General features: G+C 40.1%; 1 protein-coding gene across 3 annotated transcripts in view; it reads left to right on the forward strand.

Annotated features, from left to right (window-relative positions):
- Positions 1-21,620, forward strand: part of LOC124142049 (putative aminopeptidase W07G4.4) — a 26,938-nt gene extending 5,318 nt beyond the window's left edge. For all 3 annotated transcript variants that reach the window (XM_046510307.2, XM_046510309.2, XM_048390091.1), the window contains exons 2-16: positions 673-805; positions 1,650-1,715; positions 3,784-3,866; positions 7,848-7,956; positions 9,095-9,219; positions 10,342-10,441; positions 11,933-12,008; positions 13,925-14,010; positions 14,660-14,764; positions 15,244-15,319; positions 15,882-16,000; positions 16,941-17,024; positions 17,385-17,492; positions 18,116-18,247; positions 20,613-21,620. In XM_046510307.2, coding sequence (XP_046366263.2) covers positions 673-805; positions 1,650-1,715; positions 3,784-3,866; positions 7,848-7,956; positions 9,095-9,219; positions 10,342-10,441; positions 11,933-12,008; positions 13,925-14,010; positions 14,660-14,764; positions 15,244-15,319; positions 15,882-16,000; positions 16,941-17,024; positions 17,385-17,492; positions 18,116-18,247; positions 20,613-20,747 — 1,537 coding nt within the window. In that variant the 3' untranslated portion in view covers positions 20,748-21,620. The remainder of the gene's footprint in view (positions 1-672; positions 806-1,649; positions 1,716-3,783; positions 3,867-7,847; positions 7,957-9,094; positions 9,220-10,341; positions 10,442-11,932; positions 12,009-13,924; positions 14,011-14,659; positions 14,765-15,243; positions 15,320-15,881; positions 16,001-16,940; positions 17,025-17,384; positions 17,493-18,115; positions 18,248-20,612) is intronic.
- Positions 21,621-21,989: the final 369 nt, after the last annotated feature.

Consider the following 21,989-nt stretch of genomic DNA (forward strand, 5'->3'; position numbering starts at 1 on the left):
TTCCTTCCACGTGAGGGGATATCTGTCATGGTGACTGATTTACGACACCCATTGTCTAAAGAACATTTAATTTGCAAAGGCTCATTACCCTGGCATCTATATGCCTTGAAACATTTAATTGCTGTTATTTATTAGATGCTAATCCTATTTGTTAATCCCCATTTTTGTGTACATCGACCGTCTGCCATCCTGAACAGGATGTGCAAGTATGTCACTGATGATTTACTGTTTACATTTATATTTATTACTTACTAAATGTCAGGTGACCTTGGCTATATAAGCCTTGGTCCAGAGAGATTGAGAGAGGAAGAAGGAGAAAAGAGAAGGGGTTTGACTCTCTCTCTCATAGCAGACCTCTCTCCCACAGCCCAGAGTGTGTACCGACTCTCTGTGGCACCCTCAGTTATTATCTAAGTATATTGTAAATTGTTAATTGTTCTTGTAAATAAAATTGTGATTAGTCTCCTGTGACTCTGGCTCTTTGCTGACTAATTCCCCAAGAAAACCAGCACGTCATTTGGAAGGTATTGTTCACCCAGAAGAGTTCCATGATATATCACTGAAATTCTGTTCAAAGTTCGTTAAACATCCACTCATTGTGTGTTGCATGTAACTCATTCTCATCAATGCCTAATCTAATCTCTAACATTCCGCTAACTGCTGTTATCCCAGGCTTCAAACACTTGTCCCTTGTCTGGATGTCAAGGATGACCAATTTGATGGGGTTGTCGTGGTAACAGATTCCATCTCCAAACTGACAGGCAACTTGGAGTGTCTGAAAGCTCCTTTGGAGAATTATGGAAAGGTAAAACACTACGACTACAACAGTTAAGGGAGAATTTCTCCTGCATAAGATTCAAATCCAGCTTGGAATGTACATTGACTTAATCTGTAACCCTTTGGAAATGAGGCTTATATATCCCCCACAACAATAGTAGCAGCATTCAAGATTATGATTCAATTATAAATTATTAATTAGGAACAAATATACAAATAGTCATATGAACCAATCAATACCTGCCTTGCTATTTATAACTATTTAACACTTTTTCATTATCACTAAAATGTGATTTATAACTTATTTATAATTAATATCAAGGTTGATTGATTGATTCATTGATTGATTCATTGATTGATTGTTTAACGCCACACTCAGTAATATTCAAGCTATATGACAGCGGTCTGTGAATAATTGAGTCTGGGCCAGACAATCCAGTGATTGACAACATTAGCATCAATCCACGCAATTGGGATCGATGACATGCATCAACCAAGTCAGTGAGCCTGACCATACAATCCTGTCATTCGCCTCTTACAACAAGCATAGTTGCCTTTTACGGCAAGCATGGGTTGCTGAAGGCCTATTCTACACAGGATCTGAAGGCCTATTCTACACAGGATCTTCTTTAGTAACCGATCTTGATTCGTCTGTTTGAGGAACTCTTAAGGAGTGTGTGTAATATATAGCATCAATCTATTTTGTTCTGTTCATTGAAGCCGTTGTATTGAACTAAGAATCTTATCTTATTCTTATCTGTCCAGTCCCTGTCAGGTTCACTGAAGTGTTCACAGTTCTACCCTTCTGTCCATGAGCTGTGTGTGTTGCTACCTATTGGAGATGTGCACTATCATGATGACTTTCTTTCCAGGTTGACAGTGCGTTGGAGAAGGACGTGGTGCTGGTGCAGACTGATGTCGTGCCGTCAGGCAGACTGGTAAGTACAAATATTAATATTCATAATAATGGTTTATTAATATTGATATTAATATTACTGGTTAATGTTAATATTACCGTATTCGACGTAATAAGTGCCCAGGGCGCTCTCAAAATTAGAAATAGGGGGCTCTTATTAGAATATTATTTTGGTGGAATAAAACAGTTGAAAGATAAATTTCGTGGTTTATGCTGACGGCTTGAACTGTTTATATACGACAGATATATTTTTTCCAGAATTTATTTGCCCATAATTAAGGGTGCATATAACACACGAGTGCGTATTATACCCAAATAAATAAGTCTTTTGTACATTGATCAAACGGAAGGGGTGCTAATTGGGATTGTTTACTTGCCAATATATTAGCAATTATCGCCATGGGCGCTTATTAGAGCGGGGCGCTTATTACGTCGAATACGGTAATATTAATAATTGCATTTGTTAGGTGCTGTCTTTCATCCACCGTTATGGTTGCTCAAAAATGATGAATATGATAACGTCAGGAATAGTATTTGTGAAAGAGACAAGTTTTAGACATAGACTTGAAACAAGACTCCAGAAATGGGCTTTACACATTGTGCCCATGTTGGGAATCGGACCCGGGTCTTCGGCATGACGAGCGAACGCTTTAACCACAAGGCCTGGGTCTCTGGTGTAAGGTGGTGATTTCCTAAATTAACAGTGTGATAATTTATATTTAGAATGATTTCAGTTATCATGGTGGTACCAAATTCTGCAAAGAAACTGTTTGGGGATTGTTTATTAGGTTCGTTTTTGTTCATGAAGAATATTTACACTTACCGTATTCGACGTAATAAGCGCCCTGCTCTAATAAGCGCCCACGGCGATATTTGTTAATATATTGGCTAGTGAACAATCCAAATTAGCACCCCTTCCGATTGATCAATGGACACAAGACCTATTTATTCGTGTATAATACGCACTCGTGTGTAATATGCACCCTCAATTATGGGCAATTAAATTCTGGAAAAAATATATCTGTCGTATATAAACACTTCAGGCTGTCAGGATAAACCACAAAATTTATCTTTCATATTTTTTTCACCAAAATAATATTCTTATAAGAGCCCCCTATTTCTAATTTTGAGAGCGCCCTGGGCGCTTATTACGTCGAATACGGTAATACAAATTAGTCTCAAAATGCAGCAGATGCCATAATGGGTTTGTTGCCTTCCCTTTTCGTTACGCCCTGGCTCAAAAATACTGTGTGGTGAGTGAGTGAGTTTGGTTTTACGTTGCTTTTTAGCAATATTCCAGCAATATCACGGCGGGGGACACCAGAATTGGGCTTCACACATTGTACCCATGTCGGGAATCGAACCCGGATCTTCGGTGTGACGAGCGAATGCCTTAACCACTAGGCTACCCGACCGCCCCTACACAAGAATGTGATGTGTGGTTTTATGGTGACACAGTCTGCAATTTTTCAGAAATAACATATTTAACAGAATAATACTTCAAACACGTCAAAAGTTGAAACGTATGAATTTAATACCATACAATGGTCTACCTTTAGAATTCAGGCGTCCGTTCCACAAAATTAGCGTAGCGTTAAGGTTATTGCAACTCACATACTTAAACTTAGACCAACGACTGTCGTTGCGCTACAGCACGATCGCCTTGTGGAAAGGGGCCTTGCACCTCAAAGTTTACAATCGTGTCCAATACCCGATGACGTAATTTGTGGAATTTTGTTGCAAGATCCTTCGGCGAAACAATGCCATGTGACGTCAGCCTAGCAACAAGGTTGCTGGGGTCATCGAGTGTGTTTAAGCTCCTCTCAGTGATCTATCATCTCTACAAGCAATGTCGTTGAATAAGCCAAGGGATGTTGAGAGCTTTCAATATTTTTCGTGAAACGTGTTTCGAGTGTACATAAGCACACGTTTTAGTATTACACAATGTGTAATACAGCTGTATGTTTATTAAACGGGTGATCTCTTCACGGGCAAGTAATAAATAACATAGGCTAAATACTCTCATAACACTTAACACATCGACTCCATGCACTGAGAGTAGTGAAACTTACACCTGCTCTACGCCACAGATCTTCTCCCCCACTGGGCCACTGAACCGTGACCAGGACGATGTGAGGAGCTTCGCCGACGCAGGGGTCAAGGGCATCAAGAGGTGAGACGTCTAAATGTCTGAGGAAGTGAGTGATTGAATGTTGTTTACTGCCAGCCTTATGTATGAGGAAGTGAGTGAGTGAATGTTGTTTACTGCCAGCCTAATACCTGAGGAAGTGAGTGAGTGAATGTTGTTTACTGCCAGCCTAATGTCTGAGGAAGTGTGTGAGTGAATGTTGTTTACTGCCAGCCTAATGTTTGAGTGAGTGAGTGAGTGAATGTTGTTTACTGCCAGCCTCATGTCTGAGGAAGTGTGTGAGTGAATGTTGTTTACTGCCAGCCTAATGTTTGAGTGAGTGAGTGAGTGAATGTTGTTTGCTGCCAGCCTAATGTTTGAGTGAGTGAGTGAGTGAATGTTGTTTAATGCCAGCTAAATGTCTGAATGAGTGTTGTTTACTGCTAGCTTAATGTCTGAATGAGTGTTGTTTAATGCCGGCTTAATGTCTGAGTGAGTGTTGTTTACCTCCGGCTTAATGTCTGAATGAGTGTTGTTTACTGCTGGCTTAATGTCTGAATGAGTGTTGTTTACTGCCAGCCTAATGTCTGAGTAAGTGATTGAGTGAATGTTAATGCTAGGTTAATGTCTTAATGCCTTAGTATGTGCTTTATAGCGCCAGCTTTATGTCAGAGTGATTTTCATTTACTGCCGGCTTAATGTCTGAATGAGTGTTGTTGACTGCTGGCTTAATGTCTGAGTGAGTGTTGTTTACTGTCGGTTTTATGTCTGAATGAGTGTTATTCAATGCCGGCTCAATATCTGAATTAGTGTTATTCAATGCCGGCTCAATATCTGAATTAGTGTTGTTGACTGTCGGCTTTATGTCTGAATTAGTGTTGTTTACTGCTGGCTTAATGTCTGAGTGAGTGTTGTTTAATGCCGGCTCAATATCTGAATTAGTGTTGTTTACTGCTGGCTTTATGTCTGAATTAGTGTTGTTTACTGCTGGCTTTATGTCTGAATTAGTGTTGTTTACTGCTGGCTTTATGTCTGAATTAGTGTTATTTACTGCTGGCTTAATGACTGAGTGAGTGTTGTTTAATGCCGGCTCAATATCTGAATTAGTGTTGTTTACTGCTGGCTTTATGTCTGAATTAGTGTTGTTTACTGCTGGCTTTATGTCTGAATTAGTGTTGTTTACTGTCGGCTTTATGTCTGAATTAGTGTTATTTACTGCTGGCTTAGTGTCTGAATGAGTGTTGTTTACTGCCAGCCTAATGTCTGAGTAAGTGATTGAGTGAATGTTAATGCTAGGTTAATGTCTTAATGCCTTAGTATGTGCTTTATAGCGCCAGCTTTATGTCAGAGTGATTTTCATTTACTGCCGGCTTAATGTCTGAATGAGTGTTGTTGACTGCTGGCTTAATGTCTGAGTGAGTGTTGTTTACTGTCGGTTTTATGTCTGAATGAGTGTTATTCAATGCCGGCTCAATATCTGAATTAGTGTTATTCAATGCCGGCTCAATATCTGAATTAGTGTTGTTTACTGTCGGCTTTTTCTGAATTAGTGTTGTTTACTGCTGGCTTTATGTCTGAATTAGTGTTGTTGACTGTCGGCTTTATGTCTGAATTAGTGTTGTTTACTGCTGGCTTAATGTCTGAGTGAGTGTTGTTTAATGCCGGCTCAATATCTGAATTAGTGTTGTTTACTGCTGGCTTTATGTCTGAATTAGTGTTGTTTACTGCTGGCTTTATGTCTGAATTAGTGTTGTTTACTGTCGGCTTTATGTCTGAATTAGTGTTATTTACTGCTGGCTTAATGTCTGAGTGAGTGTTGTTTAATGCCGGCTCAATATCGGAATTAGTGTTGTTTACTGCTGGCTTTATGTCTGAATTAGTGTTGTTTAATGCTGGCTTTGTGTCTGATTTAGTGTTGTTTACTGTCAGCTTTATGTCTGAATTAGTTTTGTTTACTGCTGGCTTTATGTCTGAATTAGTGTTGTTTACTGTCGGCTTTATGTCTGAATAAGTGTTGTTTACCGCTGGCTTTATGTCTGAATGAGTGTTGTTTACTGTCGGCTTTATGTCTGAATAAGTGTTGTTTAATGCCGGCTCAATATCTGAATTAGTGTTGTTTACTGTCGGCTTTCAGTCTGAATTAGTGTTGTTCACTGTCAGCTTTATGTCTGAATTAGTTTTGTTTACTGTCGGCTTTATGTCTGCATTAGTGTTGTTTACTGTAAGCTTTATGTCTGCATTAGTGTTGTTTACTGTCGGCTTTATGTCTGAATAAGTGTTGTTTACTGCTGGCTTTATGTCTGCATTAGTGTTGTTTACTGTCGGCTTTATGTCTGAATAAGTTTTGTTTACTGTCGGCTTTATGTCTGAATTAGTGTTGTTTACTGTCGGCTTTATGTCTGAATAAGTGTTGTTTACCGCTGGCTTTATGTCTGAATGAGTGTTGTTTACTGTCGGCTTTATGTCTGAATAAGTGTTGTTTAATGCCGGCTCAATATCTGAATTAGTGTTGTTTACTGTCGGCTTTCAGTCTGAATTAGTGTTGTTCACTGTCAGCTTTATGTCTGAATTAGTTTTGTTTACTGTCGGCTTTATGTCTGCATTAGTGTTGTTTACTGTAAGCTTTATGTCTGCATTAGTGTTGTTTACTGTCGGCTTTATGTCTGAATAAGTGTTGTTTACTGCTGGCTTTATGTCTGCATTAGTGTTGTTTACTGTCGGCTTTATGTCTGAATAAGTGTTGTTTACTGTCAGCATTATGTCTGAATTAGTGTTGTTTACTGTCGGCTTTATGTCTGAATAAGTGTCGTTTACTGTCGTCTTTATGTCTGCATTAGTGTTGTTTACTGTTGGCTTTATGTCTGAATAAGTGTCGTTTACTGTCGTCTTTATGTCTGAATTAGTGTTGTTTACTGCTGGCTTTATGTCTGCATTAGTGTTGTTTACTGTCGGCTTTATGTCTGAATAAGTGTTGTTTACTATCGGCTTTATGTCTGAATTAGTGTTCTTTACTGCTGGCTTAATGTCCGAGTGAGTGTTGTTTACTGCCAGCTTAATATCTAAATGAGTGTTGTTTACTGTCGGCTTTATGTCTGCATTAGTGTTGTTTACTGCCAGCTTAATATCTAAATGAGTGTTGTTTAATGCCGGCTCAATATCTGAATTAGTGTTGTTTACTGTCGGCTTTATGTCTGAATTAGTGTTGTTTACTGCTGGCTTTATGTCTGAATTAGTGAGTGAATGAGTGAGTGAGTGTTGTTTAATACTACAGTATTCCTGCTATAGCATGGCTGACTGGAAATCAATATTCATCCAAGCAAAACGGGCTTACCACTTTCAGGTGTTCACATACAAGATGCTTCAAAACTAGACACATTTCCTGTAATATCAGGGGCGGTCAGGTAGCCTAGTGGTTAAAGGGTTTGCTTGTCACTCTGAACCCCAGGTTCGATTCCCGACATGGGTCCATTGTGTGAAGCCAATTTCTGGTGTCCCCCGCCGTGATATTGCTGGAATATTGCCAAAAGCGGCGTAAAACCTTTCACTCACTCACTCACTCACTCACACACTCACTCACTCACTCACTCACTCACTCACTCACTCACTCACTCACTCACTCACTCCTGTTGTATCATCTCACATGTTAAGAAAACTTCATGGATAGCAACTTCTGAGAGTATATCTACATCGAAACCCCTTTATGCAATAAACCAGAAGTATTTCTCCATAGAGTTGTGTGTTTTCTTATTTTCTCACCAACTTCTAGAATGCCAATCACTTCCTCTCAATCAGATATCATTAAAGGTTCTTCATTTTGAAAGATTGGTAACTTATGGTTGTGTAATACTCTCTATATATCCTATATCATCACCCATCTTGTGGACTGTTAAATAAAAAGCCTCCTGGTTCAATTTCAAAAAGGTTGAAACCAATTTATAGATTAATAGAATATTTTTATCATGTTTTTAGTGCTTTTGCTAAAACAATGTGTTGATTTAAGAGATATAAACTGTGTTGTTTTGACAGAGCACTACAAGCAGGCTGCAAGGCTCCCCTCTTTGTCAGGCCCATCGATGACAGCTTCCCCAAGGCCGGCCTTGTTGGCACATTGGGGGCCCTTCAGGCCCTGTATGTGGTGAGTCCTTGGCCTTCTTCCAATGTTAACCGACCGTCTCCATGGTCTAGTGGATAGAGTGTCTGCCCAGGGAACGGAAGGTCAGGTGTCCATTCCCCTGGCCCTGTTATACCAAGAGGGGTGAGATGAGATGAAATGGGGCTTAGCGCACATGTTCAAGATTATTGCACTTCTATTGCAGTGTGTGTGTATGGGGGTGGGGTGGGGGTGGGGTTGGGGGGTGGTCCTGCTTGTACTATAGTCCGGATTAATGCCGATTTTATAGTGCTAGCCCACTGAGATACCATGCCGCAGATTAACATGAATACCCCACTCAGACACAAAATACTGACTACAGACGCTAACAGATAATACTTGTTGTTACCCTTATAAAAGTAGGACTGGTCGGCTCAGAGTCAGTATACTGTGTCTGAGTGAGGTATCCATTTCACAATTGTTTCATGGTATCTCAGTGGGCTTGCATAATATTACTGGCATTAGTCTGGACATGCACGTCGCTATATAAGTGAAATAATCTTGGACGCGACGTTAAACCCCATTTCACCTCACCTCACCTGGACATGCATGTCACAAAGTGCAATAGGCTTAAATGCGACATTAAAGCCAATTTCATTTCACCCAACCTCAGATGGTATTTATGGTATCTACCCCTGCTGTTGAATATGAATAGTTTTAGAGTCCATCTCTTGGCTTTGACTGTGGTTGTAGTCCATTTTGCAAGTTGCATAATAGCATCCAATCAGTGTGACACAGGCATTAATTACATGTTCTTCAAATGTTAATCACATTGTCAACGTACTCAGCTATCTTGACACTTGTTGCATGTGTTTATGTTTGACAACCTACATACCTAGGCGACCTAGATATATGTAAAATAGAAAAACTTATTGCTATGAAAAATAGTATAAATAAATTTGACAGAAAATGGAAAGAATTATCAGCCTACTTATTATAATATATCAGTCAATCCAATTTATATATAGCAACCCATATCTTGATGATGTTTTAAGATCTTACATGCTGCACTTGTATACCTCATGTACCTATGTTACAGATATAAGTGTACTGGATTGAAATAAAAAAAATAAAAAAATCTTCTTTTTTTTAAATACTTATTCACTGCATGTACCACCAACAGCCTCTAGAGGTTCGGGAGGCGGCACCAGCCAAAGCAAGCAAGGCAGAAAAGCTCGGGATATGGTGTAACGATGAAGATAGTGTTAAAAAGGGAATTACTATCAACAATGCCCTGGAGAATGGAAGGTAAGTTTCTGTCTATTTTACATACGTGGCATGGATGATGAGTTGTTTTTAAGATCATGTTAGTGGCACAGTTGCTCTCAGATGCTATATCAAGTGACAAGACATTACAGTATAACTAAAGTACATATAATCTGCTATATATCAACCAAATTATTTTTTTCTCATCCGTATTGTTTGTCCTGGAAATTCCAATATTTCCTAGAACTTTTGACTGAATGTCAAGTGTGGTTACAGCCCCTTGGTCATTGTCCAGCATAAGCATTGTCTCCACTGAAACCGGTGGACCAATTTAAGCTGAAACTACACATGCATGTTCCCACTCGTGATAAAAACCAGATGTATTCAAGATGTTCAAATCTGATTTTCAATATGGCTGCCATTTCAGCCATATTGAAAAAGAATACTTATGACCATTACCATTTTGTTTGAAATGTTATGAAATTTGGTATTTGTTTTCTTAGATGTGGCATTCAACACATGCTCCATTGGGTTTTAAAAAAAAAGAAAAGAATTGGTTCTCAGGCAATGGCTTTTGAAAATATAGTGCAGGCTGGCAGTGATTTTTTGGTAGGAAGGGGGGTTGTTCAAGCTAGTACCTCAGTATGTAACCAAATTTTGTTTAAAATAATTTTGGCGAAATCATGTTAAATATTGTAGCATTTCACTGCTGAGGTCATGTGTTTGAGATGCGGAATATATAAAAAAGATTTATTTATTTTTAAAACTAAATAAAAACCAAACCTGCGGCAGACTTTATGATGATACAGTTGGTACCTGAGAACCAAGACTATTATCTTTTTAGCCTTGCTTTGCTTAATTTTAATGTTTGTCATTGTTTTGGCCATGTTTTAAAATTCTCTCAAGAGCACATTTAACTCTGTGAACTTTGCCCCTGAACATGCTGAAATAGCCTGAGGGAGCTGAGCTTTGGCATTCCCTTATGGTGATGTTGTATTTTCGTAAAATATTTGAATACCTATGCTGAGAGCATGTCTTTGTTGCCACTTCAAACTTTTGACTACACATCCAGGTGAGTTACAGTGCTGTGGCACTCCTGTCTTTCCTGCAATTGTCTGTGATTGTCAAATTAATTATTTCTCAAATAATGCACCCCTCCGATAGACTGGTGACACGTGACATCGGAGGATCCGACCCGGAGAGAATGGCGGCGCCTCGAGTGCTGGAATATGTGCAGGAAGCATTCAAAGGCACCTGTATCAAGGTGAGACTGTAGTCCAATAAATGCACGTCACCACTGTATGATGAAATTAGGAATTTACAAGTTATTATCATACCTCCATGTCAGAATGATGAGATCTGATTGGTCCACATGATCTTGATAAAATACTCTGTATCCCGCCTTGGAGGGAAATCAATTTCTCAGTGGGAGAATAAATCTCTTATACCCCGCCATGAGCAAGACACAGTGCACATGGATTTCATAGAGGGAGAATAAATCCCTTATACACCGCTTCGAAGGAAAACACTGCACATTTTTTCTGAGTAAAATAAAGGGGGCACGGGTGGCCGAGTCGTCTAAGGCGCCGCGATTCACTGTGCAGAGTTGCGTCTCTTAGGCACGCCAGAAACCTATGATAGTGGGTTTGAATCCCGGTTCGCCCCGATTATGTTTCTAGGTTTGTCAGCACCATACCCGTGCTTGTGGGTTTCACTGAAGTGGTAAACGTCTGAAACCTGCATCAATTCGGGCTTTCCTCCCACATTAAGGTGACACGCCGTGATATGACTGGAATACTGTTAAAAGCGGCGTTAAACCCTACTCACTGAGTAAAATAAAAGTCATGTGACATAGACATTTAACCTCAGCTCAATCGAACAGCTGCTTTCAATCAATTATGAATTTGTTTTTATTCATTTACAATGTCATATGAAAAAGTGTTGATAAGGTAAATTCGTTCTAGCAGTATCACAAGGGGTACATGTGGTGTTATGCGTTTCTCATTAGGTATTACTGTAAATCTTGAAATTAACGCGAGCGTGAATTAAATGCGAAAAATGGAAGTGGTCTTGGATGCATTATTAAACATCGCATATATATCAACAATAAGACATTTTGGATAGCAGAAATACCATCTTAGACATACGCTGGAAACAAACAACTATGTCTTCCACATCAATGTTTATTGAGCAGCACTTGTAACAAGTGCATAAACAATGTCATTCAAACACTAATTACATCCTGTGAATTGTCACTACTGGGGTCAAGACAAGAGTTCTACTCACTTATGTCATCACTGATCACACCTGCAAGTCCAGACAGACGCCACCCACGCAACACAGTGTCTTTGTTCTTTGAGACTGAGTCAAAGGCCGACACGAGCCTGTGCGCATGCATGTCCTGACAGAGGACATTTTATTTAGATAACACATCCACTGATGCTTGAGAGGAGGGGGGTGTCGCATTCATATTGAGTTGCATTTTTGGCCAGGGGCCAGCGTTCGCATTCTTTTGGAGACGCATTAAATTCACGATTGACAGTATATGATTCGCCTCCGGGATACATAAAACCACATGTACCCCTCGTGATGCCAATTCAACTTATAGCTGTTATGTAATCAAAATATGACAATTTCTTTCTGCATTGATGTAATTAATGAAACAGTGTTATGGTTTTTAGACATCACAAACTGAAAATGAATGATGCGCCCATTGACTTATTCAGAGCTCTGTAATCATGATTAATGATGATAGGTATCTGTGGTATCGGACAAGGCGGTCATTGAAAAGGAATACCCACTGATGGCTGCAGTCAACCGATCAGCCAGCTGTAAGTTTATTGGCTGTTTTTCTATGAATTTAGATTTCCATAGCATTTCAGTTTTCTATATTCATGAATTTATGATGTTTCAAGTTTTATGTTAGTATCCCACATGTACGTCAGGTGAGAATAGATCCCAACTACCCCTTTCTTCTCGGACAGCTGACTGAACTATGGATGGGGACTTTACATTATGTGATGCTGACTTTAATGTTGCTGTAATATTGCTGACTTTGCAGACAGCTGGAATATTACTGATGTTAAATGTTGCTGTAATATTGGTGACTTTACAGACAGCTGTAATATTGGTGACTTTGCAGACAGCTGTAATATTGCTGACTTTGCAGACAGCTGTAATATTACTTACTTTAATGTTGCTGTAATATAGCTGACTTTGCAGACAGCTGTAATATTGCTGACTTTGCAGACAGCTGTAATATTACTGACTTTACAGACAGCTGTAATATTACTGACTTTACAGACAGCTGTAATATTGCTGATTTACAGACTGCTGTAGAATTGCTGATTTTGCCAACTGTGGTAATATTGATGACTTTACAGATGTAACATTGCTGACTTTACCAACTGTGGGAATATTGCTGACTTTACAGATGTAATATTGCTGACTTTACCAACTGTGGTAATATTGCTGACTTTACAGCTGTAATATGGCTGACTTTACAGACAGCTGTAATATGGCTGATTTACAGACTGCTGTAGTATTGCTGATTTTGCCAACTGTGGTAATATTGCTGACTTTACCAACTGTGGTAATATTACTGACTTTACCAACTGTGGTAATATTACTGACTTTACAGATAGCTGTAATGTTCCTGACTTTACAGACAGCTTTAATACTGCTGACTTTACCAACTGTGGTAATATTGCTGACTTTACAGCTGTAATATTGCTGACTTTACAGACAGCTGTAATGTTGCTGATTTACAGACTGCTGTAGTATTGCTGATTTTGCCAACTGTGGTAATATTGCTGACTTTACCAACTGTGGTAATATTACTGACTTTACCAACTGTGGTAATATTACTGACTTTACAGACAGCTGTAATGTTGCTGACTTTACAGACAGCTGTAATATTGCTGACTTTACCAACTGTTGTAATATTGCTGACTTTACAGACAGCCGTAATGTTACTGATTACAGACTGCTTTAGTATTACTGATTTTTCCAACTTTGGTAATATTGCTATCTTTACCAACTGTGGTAATATTACTGACTTTACCAACTGTGGTAATATTGCTGACTTTACAGCTGTAATGTTGCTGACTTTACAGACAGCTGTAATATTGCTGACTTTACAAATGTAATATTGCTGACTTTACTAACTGTTGTAATATTGCTGACTTTACAGATGTAATATTGCTGACTTTACAGACAGCTGTAATATTGCTGATTTACAGACTGCTGTAATATTGCCAACTTTTTCCAACTTTGGTATTATTGCTGACTTTAACAACTGTGGTAATATTACTGACTTTACCAACTGTGGTAATATTGCTGACTTTACAGATAGCTGTAATGTTGCTGACTTTACAGACAGCTGTAATATTGCTGACTTTACCAACTGTGGAAATATTGCTGACTTTACAGCTGTAATATTGCTGACTTTACCAACTTTGGTGATATTGCTGACTTTACAGATGTAATATTGCTGACTTTACCAACTGTGGTAATATTGCTGACTTTACAGCTGTAATATTGCTGACTTTACAGACTGCTGTAGTATTGCTGACTTTACCAACTGTGGTAATATTACTGACTTTACCAACTTTGGCAATATTGCTGATTTATAGATTGCTGTAGTATTGCTGACTTTACAGACTGCTGTAGTATTGCTGATTTTACCAACAGTGGTAATATTACTGACTTTACAGACAGTTGTAATATTGCTGACTTTTGTATGCAGTTGTGGATCGGCACCAGGCTCGTCTCATCTACCTGGACTACGATGGGGAGGGGGACACGGACAAGACCGTCTTCCTCGTCGGCAAGGTACATACAATGGCAGATTGATTCAAATCAATCCATATTTCGATTTGTTCTGTTGGTCATCTACCACCTACGACTTGACTTTCATTAAACTGCTGATCGTGTATAACTCTCATCAATTATTTGGACCCCAAAGGGAGCGTTGTAGGGATCACTGTAGTATGTAACCAAATAAAAAGTTGTGTACAATCAACCTGGAAAAGGGCATCACTACATAAATGTATTCCTTGATGAGTAAAATACTGGAATACAGTATTTTACTGCTGTTTGACTTGGAATATTTAAGAATTTTTTTAGATTTTTTTTATGAAATGGAAATAAAACCGAAACATGCGGCGAACTTTATGATGATACCTGAGAACGAAACTGTTATGTTTTTTTAGCCTAACCACTAACTTTGAAGTTAGCTCAGAGTGGATGCACCTCCCACTATCAAGATCATAGGGCTAGGCCTGTGGTTGTAGTGGTTGCTCATGCAGATGACCGAGTTTGATTCTACTCATGCACAGTGTAACATCATCAAAGGACCTGTCGCAAGACATGTAATCTAGCAAGTAGTTTCACAGATCTGACATGTCACTATATGGGTGAACTATTGCTGATCTGATGTTTGATGTTAACACTCTCACTCACTCTGTCAGTACTTTCACAGGGCATCACCTACGACACCGGCGGCGCTGACATCAAGGCCGGGGGTGTCATGGCCGGTATGCACAGGGACAAGTGTGGGGCGGCGGCGGTCGGGGGATTCTTCAAGGTCAGATACTGGAGTGCATATTGAACCGGAAAGACTTCCGCCTGTATCCCCCTCCAAACGTTATATGTGTATGCATTGTTGCTCAATCCTTTTATATATATATTTCTAGGGGAAATACGGGCGGAAGTCTCACCATTAAACCTGTATGATGATGTCAATCAATTGTTGTTGCAGTGGATTCTGAGGAATTCCCAGGCCATTCTGAACATGCCTTTTATGCAAGAAATACTGACACTACTATAGGTCATGATGCAAAAGATCAATTTTATATCAACCATTACATAACAGTCGAAGATATCACTCACATCTGTTGATTACGGAAGTAAAATCAACTCGCCATTTCGGGGCTCATTGATTCTGCTTCTAGAATTATAGAGATTCTCATGATTTCTCCATTACTTACCATCATAATAACATCTTCATTTCGTTCGACTCACTACTCTTTGAAAGATCAATTATTTTCTTTGATTACTTTCTAGATTCTGTCTGTCCTGAAACCAAAGGGTCTCAAAGCTCGGGGCGCCATGGTAATGGTCCGGAACAGTGTCGGGTCCGGTCAGTGCAGATGTTCCTCATCTCAAAAACACACTGTATAGGAAAAATAACTCTCATAGCCCCTGTCAGGGTTGGTTATAATTTCACTAATCATTGAATATCTGGGAGTCAAATTTCTTTGGGACTTCACCCTCTAGCCCCCACCTAATCCACTTTACCTAAGAAGAACCCTCTAATCCACACCCTGAACCTGTTTGCCTGAGGAAAACTACAGTCTTGACCCAGTAATAACCTTGACCCGCCTTACACAAGGGTCTCCACCCTCCAATCCTATCCCAACCTTCTTTTCCATCCAGTCATCACCCTGACCCTCTTTACCGAGGAACATCTAGGGACTCAAACCTGTCCCTACCCAGACTCTTCCTACCCAAGGGTATCCACCCTCCAGTTCCTCACCGACCCTTCCTACCTGAAGGGACCCTCATGAACCAGTGCCCCAGGGGAATGAGCTGAACAACGTCTTGATATAGGTTTTGGAAAGCTGCACATGGATACAAACATCCTCAGAACCAATGATGAAAGGATCAAAATTAATGACTAAAAGATGCCTTGTATCCCCCAGAATGCTATGTTGCTGATGAGATCATCACTTCCCGGGCTGGGGTGAGGGTGAGAGTCGGGAACACGGATGCCGAAGGTAGAATGGTCATGGCCGACGTCCTCTGTAAATTCAAGGAAGATGTAAGTAACTGGGCACCGTCCACAAAGCGATCTTAGCACTACGACTATCGTAAGCCAATGTTAAAGTATGGGAGTTACGATCACCTAACTGCTAAGATGGCTTTGTGGAACGGGACTCTGATGTGTAAATGTCATACCTTGTGGGCATTTTGGTTAAACAGGTTCATTGGTTGGTTGGTTTGTTGTTTTACGCCGCACTCAGCAATATTCAAGCTATATGACGGCGGTCTGTAAATAATTGAGTCTGACAGTTCAGTGATTGATGTCACGAGCATTGGGATCGATGACATGCTTCAAACAAGTCAGCGAGCCCGACCACCTGATCTCTTACGACAAGCATAGTCACCATTTACGCCATTTACACCCGGAGCCTGGTCGCCTTGGACCTACCGCAATTGAGCTTGTGGTTTATTGCTGCCCTGCGCTTAGGAGGCATTGTCGATGATTATGTAGGCGAAAAGTGTAACAGCAAGAGTTTTCAAAAGAATTTGAAACGGCAGACCGAAAAGGAATAGATTGCAAATTCAGTCACATTAATAAACAATGCCACAAGTGATAGCAAAGGATTGCAAGAGAAATTTAGCAGTGTTCATAAAAGAATGCGGAAAGCGATAACAAAAGTGAGCACATTGCTTTAATAAGAGGAAGTGATGTGAGGCGGAGGACGTGACGTAGCGCGGAGGAAGTGATGTAATTTCAGGTTGTTGCTGAACATGGAAGTAAAGTTGTTGCGTGTGAGAGGTTACTTTTTCCCTGTGATATGAGATGAAAAATAGAAGTATTTGTATTGTGAGTAGTTAGTACGTGGGAAAATAAATGCTGTCCCTAAACCCATTAAGCGACTAACTGCTAAATGTTAACATTATGGAGTGGCAACGGATTCTAACTGCTTTATGTTATCCAGGATTGGTTTGATGCATTGTTTGTTTGTTTGTTTCAGGCAGTCAAGGCTGTAGAGCCACACATCTTCACCATTGCTACCCTGACTGGCCACGCTATCAGGGCCATGGGACCAGAGTACTCCGTAAGTATAACCATTAATTTGTTTCATGATATGGCGGAGATTTTTTCTTGAATGGCAGCTTGGTCACACAGATGTTGTGTTCAAAGAAATATCTAACATATTTTTTGAAAAGGGGGACACAGGTGGCCCAGCGGTCTAATCACCTCAATTTGCTCTGCAGAGTTACCACCCTTAGGTATGCCAGGAACAAATGTTTCCAGGTTTGAATCCTGTTTGATTATGTTTTTAGGTTTATCAGCACCATACACATGGGTTTCAGTGTGTCAGGTTTTCCTCACACTCCAAGCTGTGATGTTTATTATTACAAGGGATTATGTCATTTATAAAACACCCATAATGCTTCCTGTCTTCCTGTAACAGATAATCATGGACAATGGCCCTGCAAAACAACTGAGGACCGCCCAGAATATTCAGGAGACGGGAGAGGAGTATGGTGACCCATTCGAGATCTCCACCATACGTAGGGAGGTGCGTGAACGTGTTGGCTAATAAAGTATGGCCCCCCTTTGGGGTAGTCCAGATATGGTCAGGTCAAGATATGTTTCCAGCACCCCATGCTTATCAAAGTACCAGACTGAAATGTTTGGTTTTGTTTGCTTGTTTGTTGTTTAACGCCGCACTCAGCAATATTCCAGCTATATGATGGCAGTTTGTAAATAATTGAGTCTGAACCAGACAGTCCAGTGATTGATATCATGAGCATTGATCCACACAATTAGGATACGATGACATGCATCAACCAAGTCAGCAGGTCAGGATTGTTGAATAAAAACTGGTAAAATCCTTTGATGATCAAAATTGCCAATTCATGAGTCAGTCAACATCACCGAGAGAAGTTTGTGACAATGCAGTTAACAAGTCTGCATTCATATTTCATTCTCAACTCCCTTGGGAGTACACATTACTGTGATGGAAAACAGGAAATCTTATTTGTGTCCATCAAAATCTATAGTGCATCCATCATACTTTATTTATAGGTTGATCCTGTTCTGGTTAAAATGCTTCTTCAATACATTCCTGATTTTATGGCTCATCTGTTGTGATCTTTGATTTTTACAAGTTTGAGGCATATGTCATGTGTATTTGTACAGGACTATGTGTTTGTCTCGGGGAAGTCGGAGTATGAAGACATCCTCCAATGCAACAACCTCCCCTCCAGCGCCACGCCCAGAGGACATCAGTGTCCTGCAGCCTTCATGATCATGGCGGCCGGGGTTGATAAGGTAACTTTGTTGTTTGGTTTGTTGTTTAATGCTGCACTCAGCAATATTCCAGCTATATGATGGCGGTCTGTAAATAATCAAGTCTGGACCAGACGATCCAGTGATTAATATCATGAGCATCGATCCACGCAATTGGGATCAATGACATGCATCAACCAAGTCAGCGAGCCTGACCACGGCATCCCGTTAATTGCTTTTACGACAAGCATAGTCAGTCGCCTTTTACAGCAAGCATGGGTTGCTGAAGACCTATTCTACCCCGGATCTACACGGGTCTGTAACTTTGTGTAACACTGTATATATGTATTTGTAGAGACAAGTATTCAGTTGAACACAAGACCCTGTGGAATGTATTGTGTCCGGTGTCTGCTGCATGCTCGTCTCCTGGTAGACAAGACCACCTCAGAACATTTGAACTTCAGCTGTGGTCTCCTCAGACCACCTCAGTATATTCGAACTTCAGCTGTGGTCTCCTGGTAGACAAGACCACCTCAGAATATTTGAACTTCAGCTGTGGTCTCCTGGTAGACAAGACCACCTCAGTATATTCAAACTTCAGCTGTGGTCTCCTGGTAGACAAGACCACCTCAGAATATTTGAACTTCAGCTGGGGTCTCCTGGTAGACAAGACCACCTCAGTATATTCAAACTTCAGCTGTGGTCTCCTGGTAGACAAGACCACCTCAGTATATTCAAACTTCAGCTGTGGTCTCCTGGTAGACAAGACCACCTCAGAATATTCAAACTTCAGCTGTGGTCTCCTAGTAGACAAGACCACCTCAGTATATTTGAACTTCAGCTGTGGTCTCCTGGTAGACAAGACCACCTCAGAATATTCCAACTTCAGCTGTGGTCTCCTGGTAGACAAGACCACCTCAGAATATTTGAACTTCAGCTGTGGTCTCCTGGTAGACAAGACCACCTCAGAATATTTGAACTTCAGCTGTGGTCTCCTGGTAGACAAGACCACCTCAGAATATTCGAACTTCAGCTGTGGTCTCCTGGTAGACAAGACCACCTCAGAATATTTGAACTTCAGCTGTGGTCTCCTGGTAGACAAGACCACCTCAGAATATTTGAACTTCAGCTGTGGTCTCCTGGTAGACAAGACCACCTCAGAATATTCCAACTTCAGCTGTGGTCTCCTGGTAGACAAGACCACCTCAGAATATTTGAACTTCAGCTGTGGTCTCCTGGTAGACAAGACCACCTCAGAATATTTGAACTTCAGCTGTGGTCTCCTGGTAGACAAGACCACCTCAGAATATTCGAACTTCAGCTGTGGTCTCCTGGTAGACAAGACCACCTCAGAATATTTGAACTTCAGCTGTGGTCTCCTGGTAGACAAGACCACCTCAGAATATTTGAACTTCAGCTGTGGTCTCCTGGTAGACAAGACCACCTCAGAATATTTGAACTTCAGCTGTGGTCTCCTGGTAGACAAGACCACCTCAGAATATTCGAACTTCAGCTGTGGTCTCCTGGTAGACAAGACCACCTCAGAATATTCGAACTTCAGCTGGGGTCTCCTGGTAGACAAGACCACTTCAGCATATCCAACTTCAACTGTGGTCTCCTGGTAGACAAGACCATAAAATGCATTAATCCCAGCTCACTTGTTCCATTAAGAATTGACTTCATGTGTTTCCTTTTATGAACATTTACACTATGTAATCCACGTAAATGCAGCTTGTGCTCACCCATCAATCTTATAAAGAAATAGACCGCCTCCGTGGTCTAGTGGTAGAGCATCCGCCCAGAGAGCGGAAGGATCAGGGTTCGATCCCCGGCCACATCATACCAAAAGACGTTTAAAGATGGTCCTTGTTGTTACCCTGTCTGGCGCTCGGCATTGAGGGGCTAAAACAAGGACTGGTTGGCTCGGCGTCTGTATATGTCTGAGTCTGGGTTTCATGTTAAACTGGGGCATGGTATCTTAGTGAACGAGCACTATAAATCGGTATTAGTCCAGACTAGTACAAGCAGCCACACACATATGCATGCATGTCGCTATATAAGTGCAGTAATCTTGGACCCAATGTTAAACCCAATTTCACCGCACCTATATAGATATAAGTCACCAATAATAACTTCAGAGACTGCTTATTTACATATTAACAAATTTATACGTAGATAACAATACAAACTCAGTGATATCACTCTGTGCAATAATGCGTCACAAGCCCTGTCCCCTCTTTCATCAGGCAGTAAGGAAACTGTCAATCTGGTTTGGGGCCTGGCCTATTTTTTCCATTTAGCCAAATAAATTTCTTGGTTTTCCAATCAAATGCCTTGGAATCACTTGCAATTTATTTATTCCTTTGAGAAGCCCTGTATATGAATGAAGATGGTGTTTATATTGTAGCATGGCAAGGACTCGGACAAGCCCATCCCCTACTCCCACATCGACATCGCCGGCTCCAGCGGACCCTTCCCAGGAGTCCCTACGGGCGCCCCGATTGTTGCCCTTGCTGCAACCTTCGTCCTGCCAAGATGCTAGAGGCAGAGCCAGATATTCAAATTTCCCGACAAAAACGTGATTGGATCAAATCTTTTCAATATAGTCTCAATATAGTCAGTATAAGCTTTCCTTTTGGTGAGTTCATTTACATAACAGACACTGTAGAGCTGGTGTGGTATGCTACTTATGTCTTGGTCAACAACATGGTCATGTGACCAATAATATTTTTGTGAAAGATGGTATACAGTCTGTTACAATCACTGAACTGGGAGATGTGGATTCTGCTTTATATTGCGATGCATCATCTTCTCAAGAATTTAAATTATTATTTCAGAATTTTATTTTATTACATATCTTTATGTGTTTGAAGTATCAAATGATTTCTGTGACAGTTTACTAAAAATCCTTTCCACCATCATCTTCTCAAAAACTTAAATTATTATTTCAGAATTTTATTTTATACAATACATATCTTTATGTATTTGAAGTATCAAATGATTTCTGTGATGTGAATTAAAATTACTTTATTTATCAAGTTTACAGAAAATCTTTTCCACCATGTATGTATACCAGGAATGATCCATGTTTGATCAGGAAAGATTTAGAAATATAAAAAAATAATATTAATGAACTGAAAACAATTTCTAAGCAGGAAAAATATATTTTTTTAAACACATATATTTTGAGATGTTTTCATGATAATTTCTGATATAATTTTTTTTAATTAGTATTTATATAAAGTATTATTTATCAGTGCTAGTCCGCTATATGGAGTATATTGCGCTGTCAACACCAATAAAGTTTCCTGGTAGACTTAAACTTACCCAGGAATAAATGTCATGATTGTATCGGCCAGTACTTGTTAATTTTGTTTACTCTGTTCAATATGATTAAATCATGTTCATCTATCAATCTTGTTGCTTGTTATTTTGCATAATACAGAGGCAAAGGTAGACAGTCATTCACTCCCTATGCAGAGATGCATCCCTTAGATGTAGGTGAAAACGATTATCTTGTGGTCCAATCCCGGTTCTCCCTGATACCTGGATCTAGTTTTGTCAGCACCATACATATGCTCGTGGGCTTCACCAAAGTGCTTCACTTTAGGCTTTCCTCCCACATCAAGCTGACATGCCGTCATGTAACTGAAATATTGTTCAAAGCGGATTTAAACAAACTCACAAACTAACTGCTTTGTGTACTGATAAATCCACCTACATTCCACAGAGGCAATATCAGGGAACAGGCCTCGTGATGAACTGGGGATTAGTAGGCCACAGA

This window comes from Haliotis rufescens, unplaced genomic scaffold, assembly GCF_023055435.1.
Source record: "Haliotis rufescens isolate VD_foot unplaced genomic scaffold, xgHalRufe1.0.p SCAF_81, whole genome shotgun sequence".
Lineage (NCBI taxonomy): Eukaryota > Metazoa > Mollusca > Gastropoda > Lepetellida > Haliotidae > Haliotis > Haliotis rufescens.